This window comes from Pleurodeles waltl, chromosome 11, assembly GCF_031143425.1.
Source record: "Pleurodeles waltl isolate 20211129_DDA chromosome 11, aPleWal1.hap1.20221129, whole genome shotgun sequence".
Classification (NCBI taxonomy): domain Eukaryota; kingdom Metazoa; phylum Chordata; class Amphibia; order Caudata; family Salamandridae; genus Pleurodeles; species Pleurodeles waltl.
The window spans coordinates 784,043,467-784,061,122 of NC_090450.1; the positions used below are offsets into that span (position 1 = coordinate 784,043,467).

General features: G+C 44.5%; 1 protein-coding gene across 1 annotated transcript in view; it reads left to right on the top strand.

Moving 5' to 3' along the window:
* Positions 1-17,656, top strand: part of NOS1 (nitric oxide synthase 1) — a 507,091-nt gene that overhangs the window by 302,303 nt on the left and 187,132 nt on the right. The window contains exon 5 of the mRNA XM_069214501.1: positions 15,795-15,940. Within this exon, the coding sequence (XP_069070602.1) occupies positions 15,795-15,940 (146 nt within the window). The remainder of the gene's footprint in view (positions 1-15,794; positions 15,941-17,656) is intronic.

Here is a 17,656-nt window from a genome sequence, read left to right on the forward strand (position 1 = left end):
AAGAGAGGTGAGGTAGTAACAGACTAAGAGATGGAAGTGAGAAAGAGAGAGATTTAAGATTGAGAGAGGAGAACATGAGAAAAATAGGTCAAGCAAAGAGCAGCAAGGCAGAGATAAAGATGGAGAAGGATGGATGAACGGTAGAAGGAGCACTGAGGTGTTGAAAACAAAGTGGAGTTAGAAAAAGAGAGATGGTGTTGATATAGTTGGAGGTCTAGCATGCGTCTACATCACACCCACGACCTGGAGTGACCTCACTTGCTACATCAGGGCCGCCTCCTCAGTTCCTGGATGCCGCAAGAAGCTGAAAACCCGGCTCTTGGACTAATTCCTCAGGCTGACTCCCATCACCCGCAGTCCTATGCCTACTGCCCTGCTCCAGTACCTGGTCATCATACAGAGGGATTAGCCGCTCTAGACAAATCAACATAACATTGAAAGAGAGGTTGAGAGGAAAGTTATACAAAGGAAGGTAACAGCGAGTTAGAGAGATGGATACAGAGAAGCAGAGTGAGAAGTAAAGTGTGGTTAGTAAGGTGGGGAGAGACAGCTGGATTTAGTGAATAGGACATGGTTGGCATCACGAACTTGAAAGATATCTGGCAAGCGTTGCTTGTAAAGTCCTTTCAGGAGCTTCAGACAAAGTCGGCGTAGTAAAAACCAATTTTTAACAAGTACCTACAGGTTTGCTATGCCCGCAGGGACCATCATTCTGAGTTCCTATCCAGTCCACTTGGAGCCTGCATTCTGATGGGAGCATTGGGAAATGGTGTAATCTTGCAGATTTGTCTCCCATTATTAATCAATGCTCCGGATGAATTTGTTGTTATTAAAGAGAAATGGAAAGGCAGTGTTGCACCCCTTGATAATACAGACTGGAGGGAAGTTAGAATGGTCCCTTTTGAGATTGCCATCTCAACCGGTCAAAGGATTATACAGTTCTAATACTTACATATTTCGTTTTTCACACCCAGCCACTTGTGGCCTGCTAGATGACTCTCTAACTCCTCCTGATTTTGCTGCACAGATGCTGATACATATTTCTCCCATATGGTTTGGAAGTGCCCCAAAAGTGCAAAATATTGGCTGGCAATTGAAAATCTACTGAATCGTATCCTGGAAAGAACAATAGAATAATCCCCCAGAGTGATCCTCTGTGCAGTACGCGTGGGGAAAGTGTCCTCATCGGAATGGCATTGATACTCCCTAAAACAGACATTGCACACACATAGAAATCACCACATCCTAATACAGTAATGGAATGGCGGGCAAAAAAGACTGATGTCCCCCACACACCAACATTGTAATATTTGGGGGTGGTGATGGGAGTACTACGGTTTAACAGGCGAATGATGTAATATAGAATGAGAATGGGTTTTGGGTGTATGTATGACAGCAAAACTGGTTATTGTATTGGGTGCGTTTGTCTTCTCATTGTGTACGATGTCCTTATAAAAGCATTAACGTTGATTAAAAAAAAAAACTCTGATCGTGCTTGAACTATTCTAAATGCAAAACCTAAACGTTGACTCTGTATCTTCAGAGCTGTTTGTAATTGTACTCAAGTGTGCTCCAGTGCATTTGGGAGGCCACATTTCAGTTCTACACCTTCCAGCCTTTGAGAACAGTTTAGGGATGAATGCCAAACCTTAGCAGCATCTGTGACCACTGCGACAGTACAGAAAGTGGTCACATTACCTCTGACCTCACAAACGTGCCTTAGCTGTCAGGATTGCCAATAATCCCAAGTGTTCACTCATTCCAATCTAGATACTGAATTTTTATACCTCAGTAAGAAACCATGGAGAAAGGGTAAGACATTGCATACATTGGTCGAAATGGCTCCAACAGTATCCTCAAATTATCATGGAACCAATGCACAGTAATCTTGCACAGGAAGAGGATAATATGGCCAGGTCCTAAAAGGATACTGGACCAGAGCCCAGTACACCCAGGAGCAGAAGAACGTTACAGCAGAGATGCCAAGAAGGCCCCATGCCGACAGAAACGTAGTGTCAGGGCACCACTGGCTGATGTAAGTGTAGGAAACTCTGAAGCGGTCAAGGTTTGAGGGAACATCACATATGGGTTCAAGGGAGGCTCAAGGATTCTGTAATGAAGGTAAGGAACAAAAGGAATAGTAATCAGGAATGAGGAGAGCAACAAAGAATTTGAATGCGCGACCAGGTGATGAACTGGTATGGCAGTAGAAAGCCGAAATAACAACGGATATCTCCAAGCACCTCTCCAGATAAGATGTTTATACACTAGCTCTATCCTGCTTAGCCCAGAAGTCCAGCCCTTATTCCAGAATTGCTACCATGATAACACCTATGCTAGTGTTCTCGTTGCCATCTTCCACAGTCTCCATGTTTGACCTCTTTGGAACTTGTACGAGGACCTAAATCCCTTGTAGGCATCATCTGACACAACACCTTGTGCCTTTGCTCCCTGTTGCTTCCTAATATTCGTGACAGTAGCGAACACGAAAACTACTGCACCACATCCCACAATATGACCTGAGATCATACTCCCAACATGCACTTTTGCCTACTCTCTCACACTCTAGTCTACAAGTCACAAAAGGAGCTTAACTTAAAACACATATCACTGTCATCACAATCACTGGACAACAATTGTCAATATTCACAACAAGCCTCACACCCACTGGGCAGCTCTTTCCAGAAATCACTACTACTCTCAGGACAATGGTTTGTAATCGTCATAGCCTCAAACCGATTATTTTAGAGAATCAGTATTCGGAGGGAAGGGTTGTGTGCCTCTGTATGTGAGCTGTCAAGGCCATTGTGTGGTTCCTGAAATGTGATATCCTGTCTTTAAATATAAACAGGGTCCTGTTATACCCTGTCTTCCCATCCCAAAATAAACACCAACTTTACCTGCTGTCCATGTTCTGAGTGAGGGTCGGCAAATTGCCTCAGGGATTATCATGTAAATTTGGCTATGTGAAAAATTACTCGGCTTTTTATTTGAATATAGTTTGAGCCTTATACACGAACAGTGTTTTGTAGTACACAAAGTAATACAACAGTAGTGCTGCTCAACTTACTACAAAATGCTATTCACAAACACACTGTATGGCCAGAGACCTCCCATGAATGTCAATTCACCGAAAGGCCAGGGGTAGCAGATGTGACATCACACCCGATTTGACCTATACATTCACTCACACACAGATGCTTACACATTAACACACAATCACACACAAACATACTCTTTCCCACATAAACAGACTTTCACCTGCATGCATGTACACAACTTACGTTTAAAAGCATTTTTTCATCTTATATCAGCTGCCAGGGAGGGTTATATTCTAGCTAATTGTACTCCGTTTTGCTATTACACTAATAGTGAACAATAGAGTGTTGTTCACTATTTGAGTAGTAAAAAATGTCAAAAACCAAGGAGATTGGAGCCCCAACCGATTTCCATGAGGTAAATGTGCTCCTGTGTTTCTGGCACTGATATTGCCACCTCTGAGTCCAGGGGTTGCAAATACAGTACCAGAGGCTGCAAGGGACAAGCTTGGGGTTGCAGCTGTGTCCCCTGGCGACCTGTAAATGACTTCCAGGAGACTTCCACCTCTTTTATGGTGCCTGTGTAGAGATGTCTGCCAAGGAGGTATACATTCCAGTACTAAATGTGTGAGGGACTAGGTGGAATGATAGGACAAGGTGACTCCCACTAAGTTGGGGGATTTAGGGAAAATTAAGGATGGGTTTGAGCAGGTGCATTTTAATACCAATACCAACACACACCCACAAAATAATAGTGCCAGTGCTATTCACAAACTACAAGTCTAAAGTTAGCACAGTTCTAAAATCAGGCTAAAAAATACTCCAGCCCAGCCTTGGAGTAAATCAAGTAACCCACATGGCCATGATACTGAAACACACTCCCATTAAAATAATGAAGGAGGAGTAATACTATTTTTCTGCTTAGGAACTAATGTTGAATAAATTAAGTTAGTTTTATATTTACATTACACACACATAAATATATGCACAGACTTCCTGGGTACTTTGTGACCCAGCCCAGCGACAAATAATGTGCCCTCCAGCAGTATGCAGTTACAATACAAACTTTATTCTGTGATCAATATCACCTAATGGTCCAACAGCAAATATATGATAACATCCAATGCGTTTTGGCGCTTCTGGCACCTTGTTCACGGAATGGTTTTGTTTGTGTAATATCTGAAATTAACTATAAGGTCCATGTTGGACCTGGCTTTTTGACGGGGACATCCCCAAACTTTTTGCCTCCTTCCTCCTATTTTTTCTGACCTCTTGTTGTTGGCCTTTGACCTCTGGGCACTTTACCACTGCTAACCAGTGCTAAAGTGCATATGCTCTCTGTGTAAATTGTACTATTGATTGGTTTATCCATGATTGGCTATTTAATTTACTTATAAGTCCCTAGTAGAGTGTACTATATGTGCCTAGGGCCTGTAGATTAAATGCTGCTAGTGGGCCTGCAGCACTGGTTGTGCCACCCACTTCAGTAGCCCCTTAGCCTTGTCTTAGGCCTGCCATTGCAAGGCCTGTGTGTGCAGTTTCACTGCCACTTCGACTTGGCATTTAAAAGTACTTGCCAAGCCTAGAACTCCCCTTTTTCTACATATAAGTCACCCCTAATGTGTGCCCTAGGTAACCCCTAGAGCCGGGTGCTATGTGGGTAAAAGGCAGGACATGTACCTGTGTAGTTATATGTCCTGGTAGTGTAAAACTCCTAAATTCGTTTTTACACTACTGTGAGGCCTGCTCCCTTCATAGGCTAACATTGGGGCTGCCCTCATACATTGTTGAAGTGGCAGCTGCTGATCTGAAAGGAGCAGGAAGGTCATATTTAGTATGGCCAGAATGGTAATACAAAATCCTGCTGACTGGTGAAGTCGGATTTAATATTACTATTCTAGAAATGCCATTTTTAGAAAGTGAGCATTTCTTTGCACTTAAATCTTTCTGTGCCCTTCAATCCACGTCTGGCTAGGTTAGTTGACAGCTCCTTGTGCATTCACTCAGACACACCCCAAACACAGGGTACTCAGCCTCACTTGCATACATCTGCATTTTGAATGGGTCTTCCTGGGCTGGGAGGGTGGAGGGCCTGCCCTCACACAAAGGACTGCCACACCCCCTACTGGGACCCTGGCAGACAGGATTGAACTGAAAGGGGGCCTGGTGCATTTCTTAGACACTCTTTGAAGTCACCCCCACTTCAAAGGCACAACTTAGTATAAAACAGGGCCTCTGCCCTACCTCATCAGACACTTGCTGGAGAAGAAACCTGAACCAGAAACTACATCCTGCCAAGAAGAACTGCCTGGCTGCTCAAAGGACTCACCTGTCTGCTTTTCTACAAAGGACTGCTGCCTTGCTGTTGGCCTGCTGCCTTGCTGAACTGCCTGGCTGCTTAAAGGACTCACCTGTCTGCTTTTCTACGAAGGACTGCTGCCTTGCTGTTGGCCTGCTGCCTTGCTGAACTCTTGCCTGGCTGTAAAAGAGTTCTCCAAGGGCTTGGATAGAGCTTGCCTCCTGTTCCCTGAAGTCTCAGGACCAAAAAGACTTCTCTCTTTCACTTGCATGCTTCGTGCGGCGAAATTTTCGATGCACAGCTTGTTCCGCGGCGAGAAAGGTGGAGAGCAGCTCTAATAGGGAGCACTCTGCAACACCAGCAACACTCTAGATTTGCTCACCTAAAATGTCTGTTCATCTAGCGAAGTTTTTAAGCATAGGATTAGCACAGTGCTATCCATGCCGAGCTAGATAGTGACAAAGTCGTTTGCCATTTGTACAGCAAAGTCTTTAAGCATAGGTTTGACACAGTGTCAACCTTGCCGAGCTGCAAAATTACAAAAGCCATTTACCACTCCAGGCACAGTATTACAGCTTTGGACTGGCAAAATACCGTCCAAGCCAACCTGGAATGAGTAAAAGCAACCCCTGACACATGTTTCCCTCTCATTAGAGCTCATCAGAGAGATTTAGCTTTGTCCAGACACCAGGGAGCACCCAGTATAAGTCAAAACAATCCCTTTCAGGGTTAGAGTGATGCATAAATTACGCAAAAAAGAATAGAGAACTCTGGGTAGTTCCCAAGGTTAGGTGGAGAGCAGCTCTAGTAAGGAGCACCCTGCAACACCAGCGACACTCTAGATTTGCTCACCTCAAATGTCTGTACATCTAGCAAAGTTTTTAAGCATAGAATTAGCACAGTGCTATCCACGCCAAGCTAGATAGTGACAAAGGGGGTCATTACAAGCTTGGCGGCCGCCAATGCGGGCGCACTCCCGCGGACCCCATTACAACATCTCCGCTGGGCCGGCGGGCGCAAACCTAGTTTACGCACGCCCGGGGATGCGGCCGCAACATAGGAGCCGGCTCCTAATGGAGCCGGCGGTGTTGCGGCTGTGCGACGGGTGCAGTAGCACCCGTCGCGCTTTTCACTGTCTGCCATGCAGACAGTGAAAAGCTGCACAAGGCCCTGTTAGGGGGCCCCAGGACTCCCCTTACCGCCAGCCTCTTCCTGGTGGTGCAAACCGCCAGAAACAGGCTGGCGGTAGGGGAGTCATAATCCCCAGGGCAGCGCTGCCCTGGCGGATTATCACCGCCGGGGCTAAAACGGCGGGAAACCGCCGGCCCTGGCGGTGCGACCGCGGCGCTACCGCCGCGGTCGTAATACAGGGCTCTGTACCGCCAGCCTGTTGGCGGTACGGACGCCACATTACCCCTGGCGGTCAGAGACCGCCAGGGTCGTAATGACCCCCAAAGTCTTTATATATATGTATATCACTAAAAAGTAAGCTTTTAATAAAAAAAAAGACTAAAAATGAAGCACATCATTTTTAATTACATTTTCAAAATATTAAATAAAAATATGAGGGTATTTAGTTGTTTTAGTTCTTCTTTAACAATTATTATTAATACGTTCATGTATTTAAATTGATGTACTTTTAATAGTCACTTAATTTGATGGATTAATGTTCTGTGGTCTTTTATTTTCTATGGTAAATTCATGTTATGTATTGAAATGATTTTTACATTTTTGTAAAGATTAATAAACTTTAATAATTTGCCCTATACTTTTGGATAGGGAGCTTTCCGCCTCGGTGGCACAGATCACCAACAGGTTAAAAGTTATTACTAGTGACTTTACACTTGTAAATTCTGTTGTTGGGACCTTCACCCCCTGATTTAAAGAGTTTGGAGACATGTAAATCTATCTTTGGACACAAATCTACACTCAGTAATAGCATAAGTGCAGAGTCACACTAAGGTGTATGAATAAATATGCTCACGGGTAAATCTACCCATGCATATTTCCCTTTGTGAATTGGGTCCTTTAGGCTTTTATATACAACTATTAACTTGTGCTGTTCAAACAGTTGGGGATCTAATTCTATGACCACCTTTTTTGTACATATAATTTCCTAATCTACTTTCTCGGCATCTCAGCCTTGTAGAATTAAATTGCCATCTGTCACTCTGAGCCACCAGTGTGGGGGACAGCAGTTGTTCAGGGACTGTTGCAGCCCATGCTGAGTTACTTGAGACCCCAGCTTGGGTCCAAGGTTGCTGCACTGTCCTCCGGTAGCCATGCATTGAAAGCCATGGATCACACTCTTAGCAGGTTAACTGCTTTAGTTCCCCTCATGACTGGCTTGACCTCAACAAAGTATTTGCAGGCACTGTTGCACACATGATGCACACAACACATATTGATTTCAGTGGTCTGCATACATCACAAGCAAAAGCAATGGCAACATAGTGCAGACCTTTATGGCCACTGGCACTGGTACCATCGCACAATAACTTGGCAGCACCTACTCTCTGCTGCAGTGGATGTGCATCACAAGATAACTTACAAGCCAAAGTGACAGTTGGCTGGCACTGCACACCATCAAGGCAGCAGCTATCTTGTAACTGACAAGTTGCCAACTGCCACTGGGTGGAACCAATTGTCTTGTGGGTGTCTGAGTAGGTGAATGTCGGTGGTGATTGCCAAACGGGGACATGTTAAGAGGCATTGAGGTCAATGGACATAATTTAAGGCCTGTCCTCACAGGCACACAAGAGCTAAATCAAGTATAGGTTCCTACTAGAGTGAAAGCACTGACAGAAGACCACTTATATAACATAGCTGTCCTGTTATTCACCCATCCATTCTCTCACAAGAAGGTAATAGCAAACTGGGCACACTCCAAAGCCAGGCTAAGCTGCATTCCCCTTTAGTGGTGACTGAAAGGAGTCAACATCAATATCAAAACAGGATTGAGAGGTTGAATATTGCTGCAAAATGGCCCTGATATATATTATATCTTAATGATATAGAATAAGCCATAAAGCACCTTGAAAAGGGTTGGTAATCAGTCCTCTATTTTGATCTCAGATTCATAAAAATATCTTATGATTAAGAAACCTTATTTCTGGTATTTCTTAAAATGGATACAGCCCTAAAACACTACTGTGGTATGCTTCATCATTGAGTTGCTCCTCATCATGACCATTCAGTTGGTACCTGATGGGCTCTGGTAGGAGCTCTTTTCAGGTTAAGTGATTTTGTGTTTCCTTTGAGGTGTACAATAACAGGGTTGGTTGGCAAATCTCTAGAACAGTGGTTCTCAACTTATGGTCCTTGTACCCCTGGGGGTCTGCAAAGCCTCTTGAGGGGGTCCGCGACTGCTTAGAAAATTAAAAAAGATTAACAGATTAGGTCCCCAGCTTTCAGTAATGACTCAGTGGGGGGGACCCTGGATTCCAATATTGATTCAGTGGGGGTCCCCCAGGTTCGAGTAATGATGAAGTAGGGGTCCACAGAAGTCAAAAGATTGGGAACCACTGCTCTAGAATACCTTTGTGGCGGTAATATCTCTTGGAGGAGACAAGGGTCTGCAATGATTTTGAATGCCATCTTGCCAGCATATTCTAGGACTATTTTCCCTGCCATGGTGGTTAGTGACTCGAGGTGTGAGTAGAATACTTCCACTGGTGATAAGGGTAACTAAAATGCTTTTGTCCACTGATGTAGTATGAGTTTATATGAACAATTCTATTCCTTCAGTGTTGAGCAGCTGCTGTCAATGTAAAAAGGAATGATTTATTTAGCACAGAATCCCACAATTCCATACATAAACATCCTTCTTAAATTACCTAAATGAACGCTACCCATACCTGGAAGGCCTTTTGTTCCAGGAACTGTGTCTATCCTTGATTCCTTATCACAATTCTGTGTCTTCTTTTTTTTTTTTGAATGGAAGTACTTTCATACCTGAGAGATACAAAGGATGGTCTGAAATTATTGAAAGATAATTTGCTCCCACAAATTAAGTTTTAATTAGACCACATGTTGAAGCCCTTTATATGAATATTCCAGAAGAAGCTGTCCTCAGGGTTTTAGAAGGCATACTACATGGCTCAGAGTTGGAACAGCAAATGTATTATTTATTTTATAGTATGCCCTTGTAAGCTTTGGTATGTGTGGATGACAAACCAAAGGTAAAACACTGCAGCAGAATCAGCTGTGGCAACCTAACCACTAAAATAGTGATAATTACATAACCGTAACAGTATCCGTATTGACATGGATTTAACTTGGACTGTCACTGAGAAAGTCTTTACACAGGAACAGAGAACCCAAGTCCACCATTGGAAGGAACATAAATGGGTCTATAGATTGTTAATACATATAAATGAACTAAATGATAACATAGAGTGGGGTCATATGTGTGATTTGTCACATCTCATTGTAAACTGCGACTACATTTTCCTCCCTACATTTGCTGGACGTCTTTTGTATTTGTAAGTTTTCTACTTATTGTCAACTTTTACTAATTTACAGAGATGTCCTATGTCAGGGACAATAGGCCTGGTAACATTAAGACAATACCCATTCTGAATATACTGCAATCACTGATAGGAAGCCTAGGATCATGAACTTTAAAAGCTCAAATCTTTATTTCCCCATGTGACAGGACAGTCATGGTATGATATGCATGATGTGGATGTGACACAACATTGTCAATGCGATGTGTCGGCATGCCCTGGCACTAGCTTAGTCAACCCTTCAGAGAGTGCTTGCTGCATTGTCGTCTTCCTCCAACAGGCAGACTACTAGAACAGAAAGCTGTATGTGACCACTGACCCTAACTAGGACAGCACGTCTAAGACCTCTGAAGGATTTTTCCTGACCCAATGAGCTTTGATTAATCTTCACAGTGATAATGGAGCTAGATGCTCATAATTTAGGTAGCCAGACACATAGCTGCGAGTGCCAACCTGAAGATAGTACTCTTAAATGCCCTTTGTGAATTCCCAAAGACGTAAACCTAGAAGTTTGGACCAAATGTCTAAGTTTACCTTTGTGAATCGGGACCATTGTGTGTATTAATAACCAGTCCTGGATCTTGATGAGATTGCATGTGATTAAAAGGCAATCCATGAATGGCAAAAAAACATTCCTGACCTCGCTGAGACAGTCTCTGGTTCATTGATGTCAGCTCACCAAATGATATGTGTTAGACCTGGCATCCTTGGGGCGGCTTCCTCCCAGCTTTTTGCCTTTAGATCTCCTATTCGTGCTGACTTAATTTTTGCTGGCCTTAGGGCTCTGCACACATCACTACTTCTAACCAGTTCTAAAGTGTTTGTGCTCTCTGCTTAAAGAATAGTAACTGTTAGTAATTGGGTTTCTGGTTGGCAGAGGTATGCACCCTGTCCAAGCAAGAACCACAATCCTAGTCAGGGTAAGTCAAATAGACACCCTAAAATAACCTGTGCCACTCTCTGGTAGCTTGGCACAGAGCAGTCAGGCCTAACTTAAGTGGCAATGTGTTAAGTATTTGTGCAACACTTCAAATAGTAAAACAGTGAAAACACCACACATAGTTAGAAATATAGAGTTTAATTGAATGAACACAACAAGACCAAAACAACAAAATTCCACTAAGTATAACCGGAGTTATGAATTTTTTAAGATTAAGCTGAATTGTAGCGCTAAGAAAAAAGAAGAACCAACTGGAGATATCTGGTTGTGCCAAACTGAGACAAAGTCAAAAGTTCAGGTTGGCTGTAATGGAGCGTGGGCAGCTACAGGGACCCCCGTGAGGCCCGCTGAACAAAGGTACCTTAATCCTGGTTTCAACAACGTTTGAGGATGCGGGAAGTAGGCTGAAGCAATGCATCAATGTTGGAACCCGTAGTGAAGGCGATGCACTAATCCTTTCCTCGCAGTAGCTAGGATGCATCAATTTTCTTCACACAACAACAGCGATGCATCAGGTCCAAGTTGCGGCGGTTCCAAAGGTGATGTGCCGAGGTTGAGCTGCGCTGGGGAGGCGATGCTTTGACTCTGATCCATTCAATGAGGCCAATGCACTGGTTCTGATCACGCACAGGAGCTATGCGCCAGTTCTGATCCACGCAGTGGCGGCAATGTGGTGGTTCTGACTGGAGCAGCACTTTTTACCCACTTCCATGGGCCCAGACTGGATTAGCACCACTTGAGAGAGCAAGACTCACAGTTGGTAGAGTCCAAGTGCTGCAGCAGGTGAGTTGGAAGTCTTTTGTGTTCCTGAGACTTCAGAAAACAGGAGGCAAGCCCTTGGAGTCACTTTGGTTCTGGGTTCGAGAGATGCAGGTTCAGTCCTTCTCACTACCAGACACACCTACTCATTGGAAAAGGGTTGTGGATTGGTCACAGAGTACCTTCCCAACTGATTTCAGCAGACAGACTGAGTGCAGACAGACCCCACCACTCACCACATGTACTCCACTGATGGTCTTTGAACAACAGGTACTGTAAGCCAGGAAAGCAAAGAGCCAGTGTGTGCTGATGACATTCAATTTAGTCCGGCTCGTGGCGTTGTACTATGCACAAGTCATCCATTTTTAATCTAGGAGATGGGGGGAGTGTGAGTCATTCGGGAGCTGGAGGAGAACCAACCGTAACCCGACTGGAATAAACTCTGCATCTTCACTTATCTTGTGTCGCCTCCTCAGTGCAGAGAGCCCTCTATGCAAGTCGACTGGGTAGTTAAATGTATTCATTTTCTCCAGCATTAACATGAAGCTTTGAATTAAATTTGCACAGTTGAAGACATATTTTCCAATGGTTTTATTCAACTAATTGCTACGTGTTGTCTAATTAAATGTTGCTCTGCTACAAGTTCAGAAATACAAGAACCGAGCTGGAGTTGGCAACGACAACGAGAGATAGAGAAATGGTACAAGGGGAGGAGAAAGAATATGAGAAGGGGACAGAGAGAGACACAACAAAGCATAGGAAATCAGACACAGAGGCCCTCATTATGACATTGGCAGGAAATACTGCCGACCGCCGTTCTGGCGGCTGCCAAACGACCGCTAGTGTCAGCGGTAAGCAGTCCGCCGTATTATGAGTTCAGAAACACTCACCGCCAGGAATCTGCCATTTCTCACGGACCACCAGGGCCACTGATGGCTGAAAATTGGCGGTCAGCAAACCAACACCACCACGCTAAAAAATATCCGCCCACCACATTATGACCCAGAATTCAGCAGCGCGGTGTGTCGACGGCGGAAACACGTTGGCATTGTGGGACTGCTTATTCACAACAAGGGATCCCTGCAGCCATCACATCACACACCCGAAGAAGGTAGGGCAGATGACGTCTTTGGGTGTGTGGGGGTATCCCTGTGTGTGCCCTGTGTATTTGGGGTGTCTGTGTGTGAATCTGTGGTTTCTGGGTGCCTGAATGTGGTCCATGCCGAAAAAAATAAAAATGTGTTTTTCTTTGTGTTAACGTGTGGGGGCATGCGGTTAGGGGTGGGGGGACATGTATGTGTATTGGTTGTGTTGTATGTCTGCATGGGAGGTGACTGTGGTGTTGGGTCCGAATCCCCCCTATACTTACAATGGGGACCGCCAAGCTTTACCCAGCAGGGTGACCGCTGCGGAAAGCATGGCAGTCCTGCTAATCGTAATAACCGCGGCAGTAAATGGGTGTAAATCGACCGGAAAAGGCCTACTGCCACCACCGGTGTTTGCGCTGCCTTTGCGGTTCAGGCGGTGATCTACCTGTATTGGTCACTGTTCACCGCCATGGCCATAATACGGTGGTCTGCACCGCCTACCTGTCGGTGGTCGTACGGACAGCGGTATGTGCCAGTGCTCAAACTCCTCTTAAACACGTGGTGCTGCAATTAAAGGTGCGAGCACGGAAAACTGAGGCAGCGTAATCCTGAAGCCATCTCGGGCCTCTTAAATCCATTTAAAGCCACTCCCCCTTCAGCTCACTTTTGCATTTTTCTGTTTTCTCCCTTTGTGGCGCTTTTTCGTTTTTCTATTGCTCCGTTTTTCCCACTTGTCTTTTGCTCGCAGTAAATGCTTGAGGCAGAAATATAGGCCCTCAACAATAAGTTCCGGTGCTTAGCACCGGAAACAAGCACAAATTAAGCACTGCTTTTAGCCCACTAAATACTCCCCCAGTGGGCTAGACCCTTTGGAGGCTGGTTTTGAAAGCCCGGGCGCTCCTGAAGGCTCTCACTTTCACCAGCTCCTTGAGGTTTACTGCAGCAGGTATGGGGTTGCCAGGAGAGAGAGAGCGCGCGCGAGGGAGAGAGGTGAAAGATAGGGAGAACGCCACCTGAGCCGAAAAAGAGAGGAGAAAACGAGAGAGATAATGGATAGATGGAGAAAGAGCACAAGGAGATAAAGGGAGCGAGGCTGGTTTGAACATTTGCCTGGGATGCTTTTGGTCCCCCAGCTCGGCCCTGACCAACAGACTGGGGCAAATGAAAACAAAGACTGAGATAACAAGGCAGGTAAGAGAAGTCCATAGAGGGATAAAAAGAGAGAAGCAAAGAGACGGTGAGACACTTTCAGAGAGAGAAGGTTGGGGTGTCCTGGGTGCACAAAAACATACAGGTGGAAAACAGAAGAGATAATAGTTAAGAATGGGTAACTGATGCATAATTAAAATTTAAAAAATGAGGACTAGAGAAAGACATGACAAGAATGAAGACGGGGAGAGAGAAGCAGGAAACGGAAGAAAAGGAGAAGCATAAGAATTGTGACGTAAGTAGTGTAGAAAAAAGCATTGAAGAGAAAAAGGAGAAGAACGAAAGAGGGTACAAAAGAAAACGGAGAGGAAAGAAAGGTAAGAAGGAGATAAAACGCGGGGTTGACAGGACGCGCCCACTCGAACAGGGGAAAGGGAGCTACTAAACAGGGAAGAGAGAAAACTGAGTGGAAAAGATATGCACAGCACTCGCAACTATAAACGGTCACTTTATTTGTGCTTAGAAATTCATGGGACACTGGGAAGGTTCTAGACGCACAAATCTGAAAATTGTTATTTCGATTAGGTAAATCCCTCGAGGGTCGACTTTAAAGGAGAATCGTAGTGAATGCGAAGGTACCGCTAGTGACTGGGAGACGAAAACGTATTTGAGTGCTTAGCTGCCCAAAGCACAACTATGTGGTATTTGTGTTTCTCTTCCTCAGGTAAAAAGGCGTGTCATTCAGACGCTACGTGGAAGTCTCGTCAGGAGTAACACAAACATCTTACTTTGGGGTAATTCTTCGTGGTTGTAGACACTAGGGTACATTAAAAACCGTTGCATAAATCCGTCTGCTTTCAAAGGCAATGCCTTTCTGTCAGCAGCAGCTCTTCTAGTAATATGAGGGCGCGCTCAGGCTGCTGGCACCTCACTCCATCAGAACCCCATCGCCAGCCAAAAGAACACGCATTGGCAAAGCCAATAGGTCTGGCGTTAACTGCCAGCCTTTCGACTTTGTCACTGCGCATTTTGTTTTGTCATAGTTTTTGTAAAACATTTTTGGTTGGGCGAGGTACAGGGCAATGGCCAATATATATATATTTTTTAAACATTGGCTAAAAACAAATATATGTTTTGTTGGTCTCTAAAAGCAGTTATATGTTATAACTTAGTAAAACCCGAAGGTCTTGGCAAACGTCAGACCTAGTCGCCAGCAGTGGCAGGTCTGGGGCTGATGCTCATGGTGCTACTTCTAGGACTGGAGTGCTGGATCCCTCCACCCCACTGGTGAGCCAAGGAAGGGAAGTGGGCTGCGTAGCACTGTCAAGAGAATCCCCCCCCCTCTAAAATTGCGACCATATAATCATTTTCACATTTAGGCTATCTTACATTAAGGAATTACCGTCACAATGATCAACATTCTAGTTTGTCTGTGCCTCTCTCGAGCACTTCAGCGTTATCACTGCAAAAGCATACTCTCGCAGCGCATGACAGTGGGAGACTCCATCAGTAGCTGGAGTCCTAGGCCAGCCCCCCTGCAGTGCCTGAGCAGTGGCCTATCAGCTGCATACTAGCCGTGGGCCCGTTTACCACTGCAAATTCTACAACTGTCCATTGCTTCTTCAGGTGATAGAAATTGTGGAAGGTGCTAAAAATAAGTAGAAGCTAAATGGGGCTGACCCAAAACAAGCCATTGACTGGAGGGAACTGCCTCACATGTGGCTGGAATCCTAGATTGCTTGTTCACTTAAAATATCTTTGTGATTTTTGGTGGTGTGTCTGGGTCACACAACAGCATTTGTTTTTCTATTTGACTGTGTAATGCCAAAGCAATACTGTGCTAATGTCGCAGACTACTGAATGTTCCCAAGACTATGTAAATGCCTTCCCAATCTTACTGTCCCACCGGCTTATGGATCCGTTTTCTGTAACAATATAAATGTGATGTCTGTTGGTCTCCTTGGAGGCTATGCTTGTCCTCGGTCTTACCCGTGTCTCTTCTGTGCCCTGCAGAACACACCATGTTCAGAACAGATCTGCATGGGTTCTGTGATGACACCATCAGTACACATCCGAAAACCAGAAGATATCCGAACACAAGATCAGCTGCTCCGCCTTGCAAAGGACTTCATCGACCAATACTACTCATCTATCAAAAGGCAAGTGGGGAGATGAGGGAGCAAATGGGAAGAAGGTGGGGGACCCTGTGGGAGAAGGAAGACCTGAAAAAGGAAAGGGAGTGGCTCTGTGAGGAAAGTAGAGACACAAAAGCCACCAGCGGAACAACATGAGCAACAGAAACAAATGATGAAAAAAGAGTCAAAGTAGAGGATAGGGTACTCAAAAAAGAGACACGGATTTCAACACTCATAGATGATATGATGATTTTCAGGAAAATGAGGATGGCTAACTGCAACTGTGGGGCAGTAAGACACAGAGCGGTATGTCAAAATCTACTTGGTTAAATAGAAGAATCACAGGCCCCCACAGAGGAATCACAAGTCATATGAGAGAATAGTGTGACCACAATGGAGGACAGGGTGATGTTCAGGGGCTTTGAGTCTCTTTAACAAGGGACACTCTGAAGTAGATTTAAGAGTCTCGGATCCTGTACTGAGGGGCACCCTGAAAGGGAAGATTGCAAGCAGGCACACCAGGGAGAGGAAAAACTGGGAAGGTATGCAAGAAATAGAAGTTAGACCCAACAGAAGAAGGGTAAACCCTTATGTGTCACTGACAAAAGCAATGGAAAAGGAGGGACAGAAGGGATGGATCCATTGGAGAGCAGCAAGTGGTCCATTAAGCAAGGACGTTGACATTACATTTACATTTCGCAGAAAGTGCAGGCCCATGATGTAGGAAATGAGAAAGGGATGTCATGGATGATAAAGGAGGACCATTGGGGGAAAATACAATAATGCATGGAGTGGATCAGGAGGTCCCACCAGGAGCAAAGGGAAGATGGAGACCCAAGGGAGGCTATGATAGGCAAGTAAGGAAGAAGTGATAGAGGCCAAGTGAAGAGAGAGAAGGTAAAGGGCATGTCCCTGTGGGGGATAATAGAGGCTAACTTATGGGTGAGGAGAGATGCTCAGGAAATGAATGATGAGAGCCGCATGTTACTCTGAGTGTGTGTGTGTGTGTACATATATATATATATATATATATATATATATATATATATATATATATATATTTTTTTTTTCCACTCAATGTCCCATTTAAAGTTAAGTTATGGTTACCTTTGGTAATAACACCTAATGTATGTTTAAAGTCACAGCTGACATTCCCCAGTTATGGTAAGCCATGCAAACCATGGCTTACTCACATGTAATGCAAAGCATAACAACATAGGAAAACAAAACAGTGATGGGTGAATTATTTTAATTAACCTCAGCCACTGCCAATTGCTCTGAGCCGCAAATTAGTCCATTGCATCATGCCACCTCATAAAGGAATGGTCTTTATGCAAATCAGCATTGGCCCTTTGCCAATAAGACTAGTCTAGCCGGAACTGCCATACCAAGCCTCATCTGAACAGGATGACAGGATGACAAGCAATTCGTACACCATTTTTTGTTTTCTTCAGTGCAAAGGATAATGTGTACATTTATTGCTATGCTCATGGCTTTCCCCTTGATGTAACAGATGACTTCACAAATGACAACTTTATCTCACTACTGACATGATATATTACCTTACCAATAAGTAATGGCTGACACAACTATCAATGTGGTGTGAAGTCCTCCTAGAGGCAATAACAGCTGTTGAGTACTCTCCCCAGTTATGGGTTTAAGCTGCAGGGTGTGGTGCAAATTAGAAGCGGGTGGGAAAAGCAATGGACAGCTATTATTACCATGCAGGTAAGTGCAGTA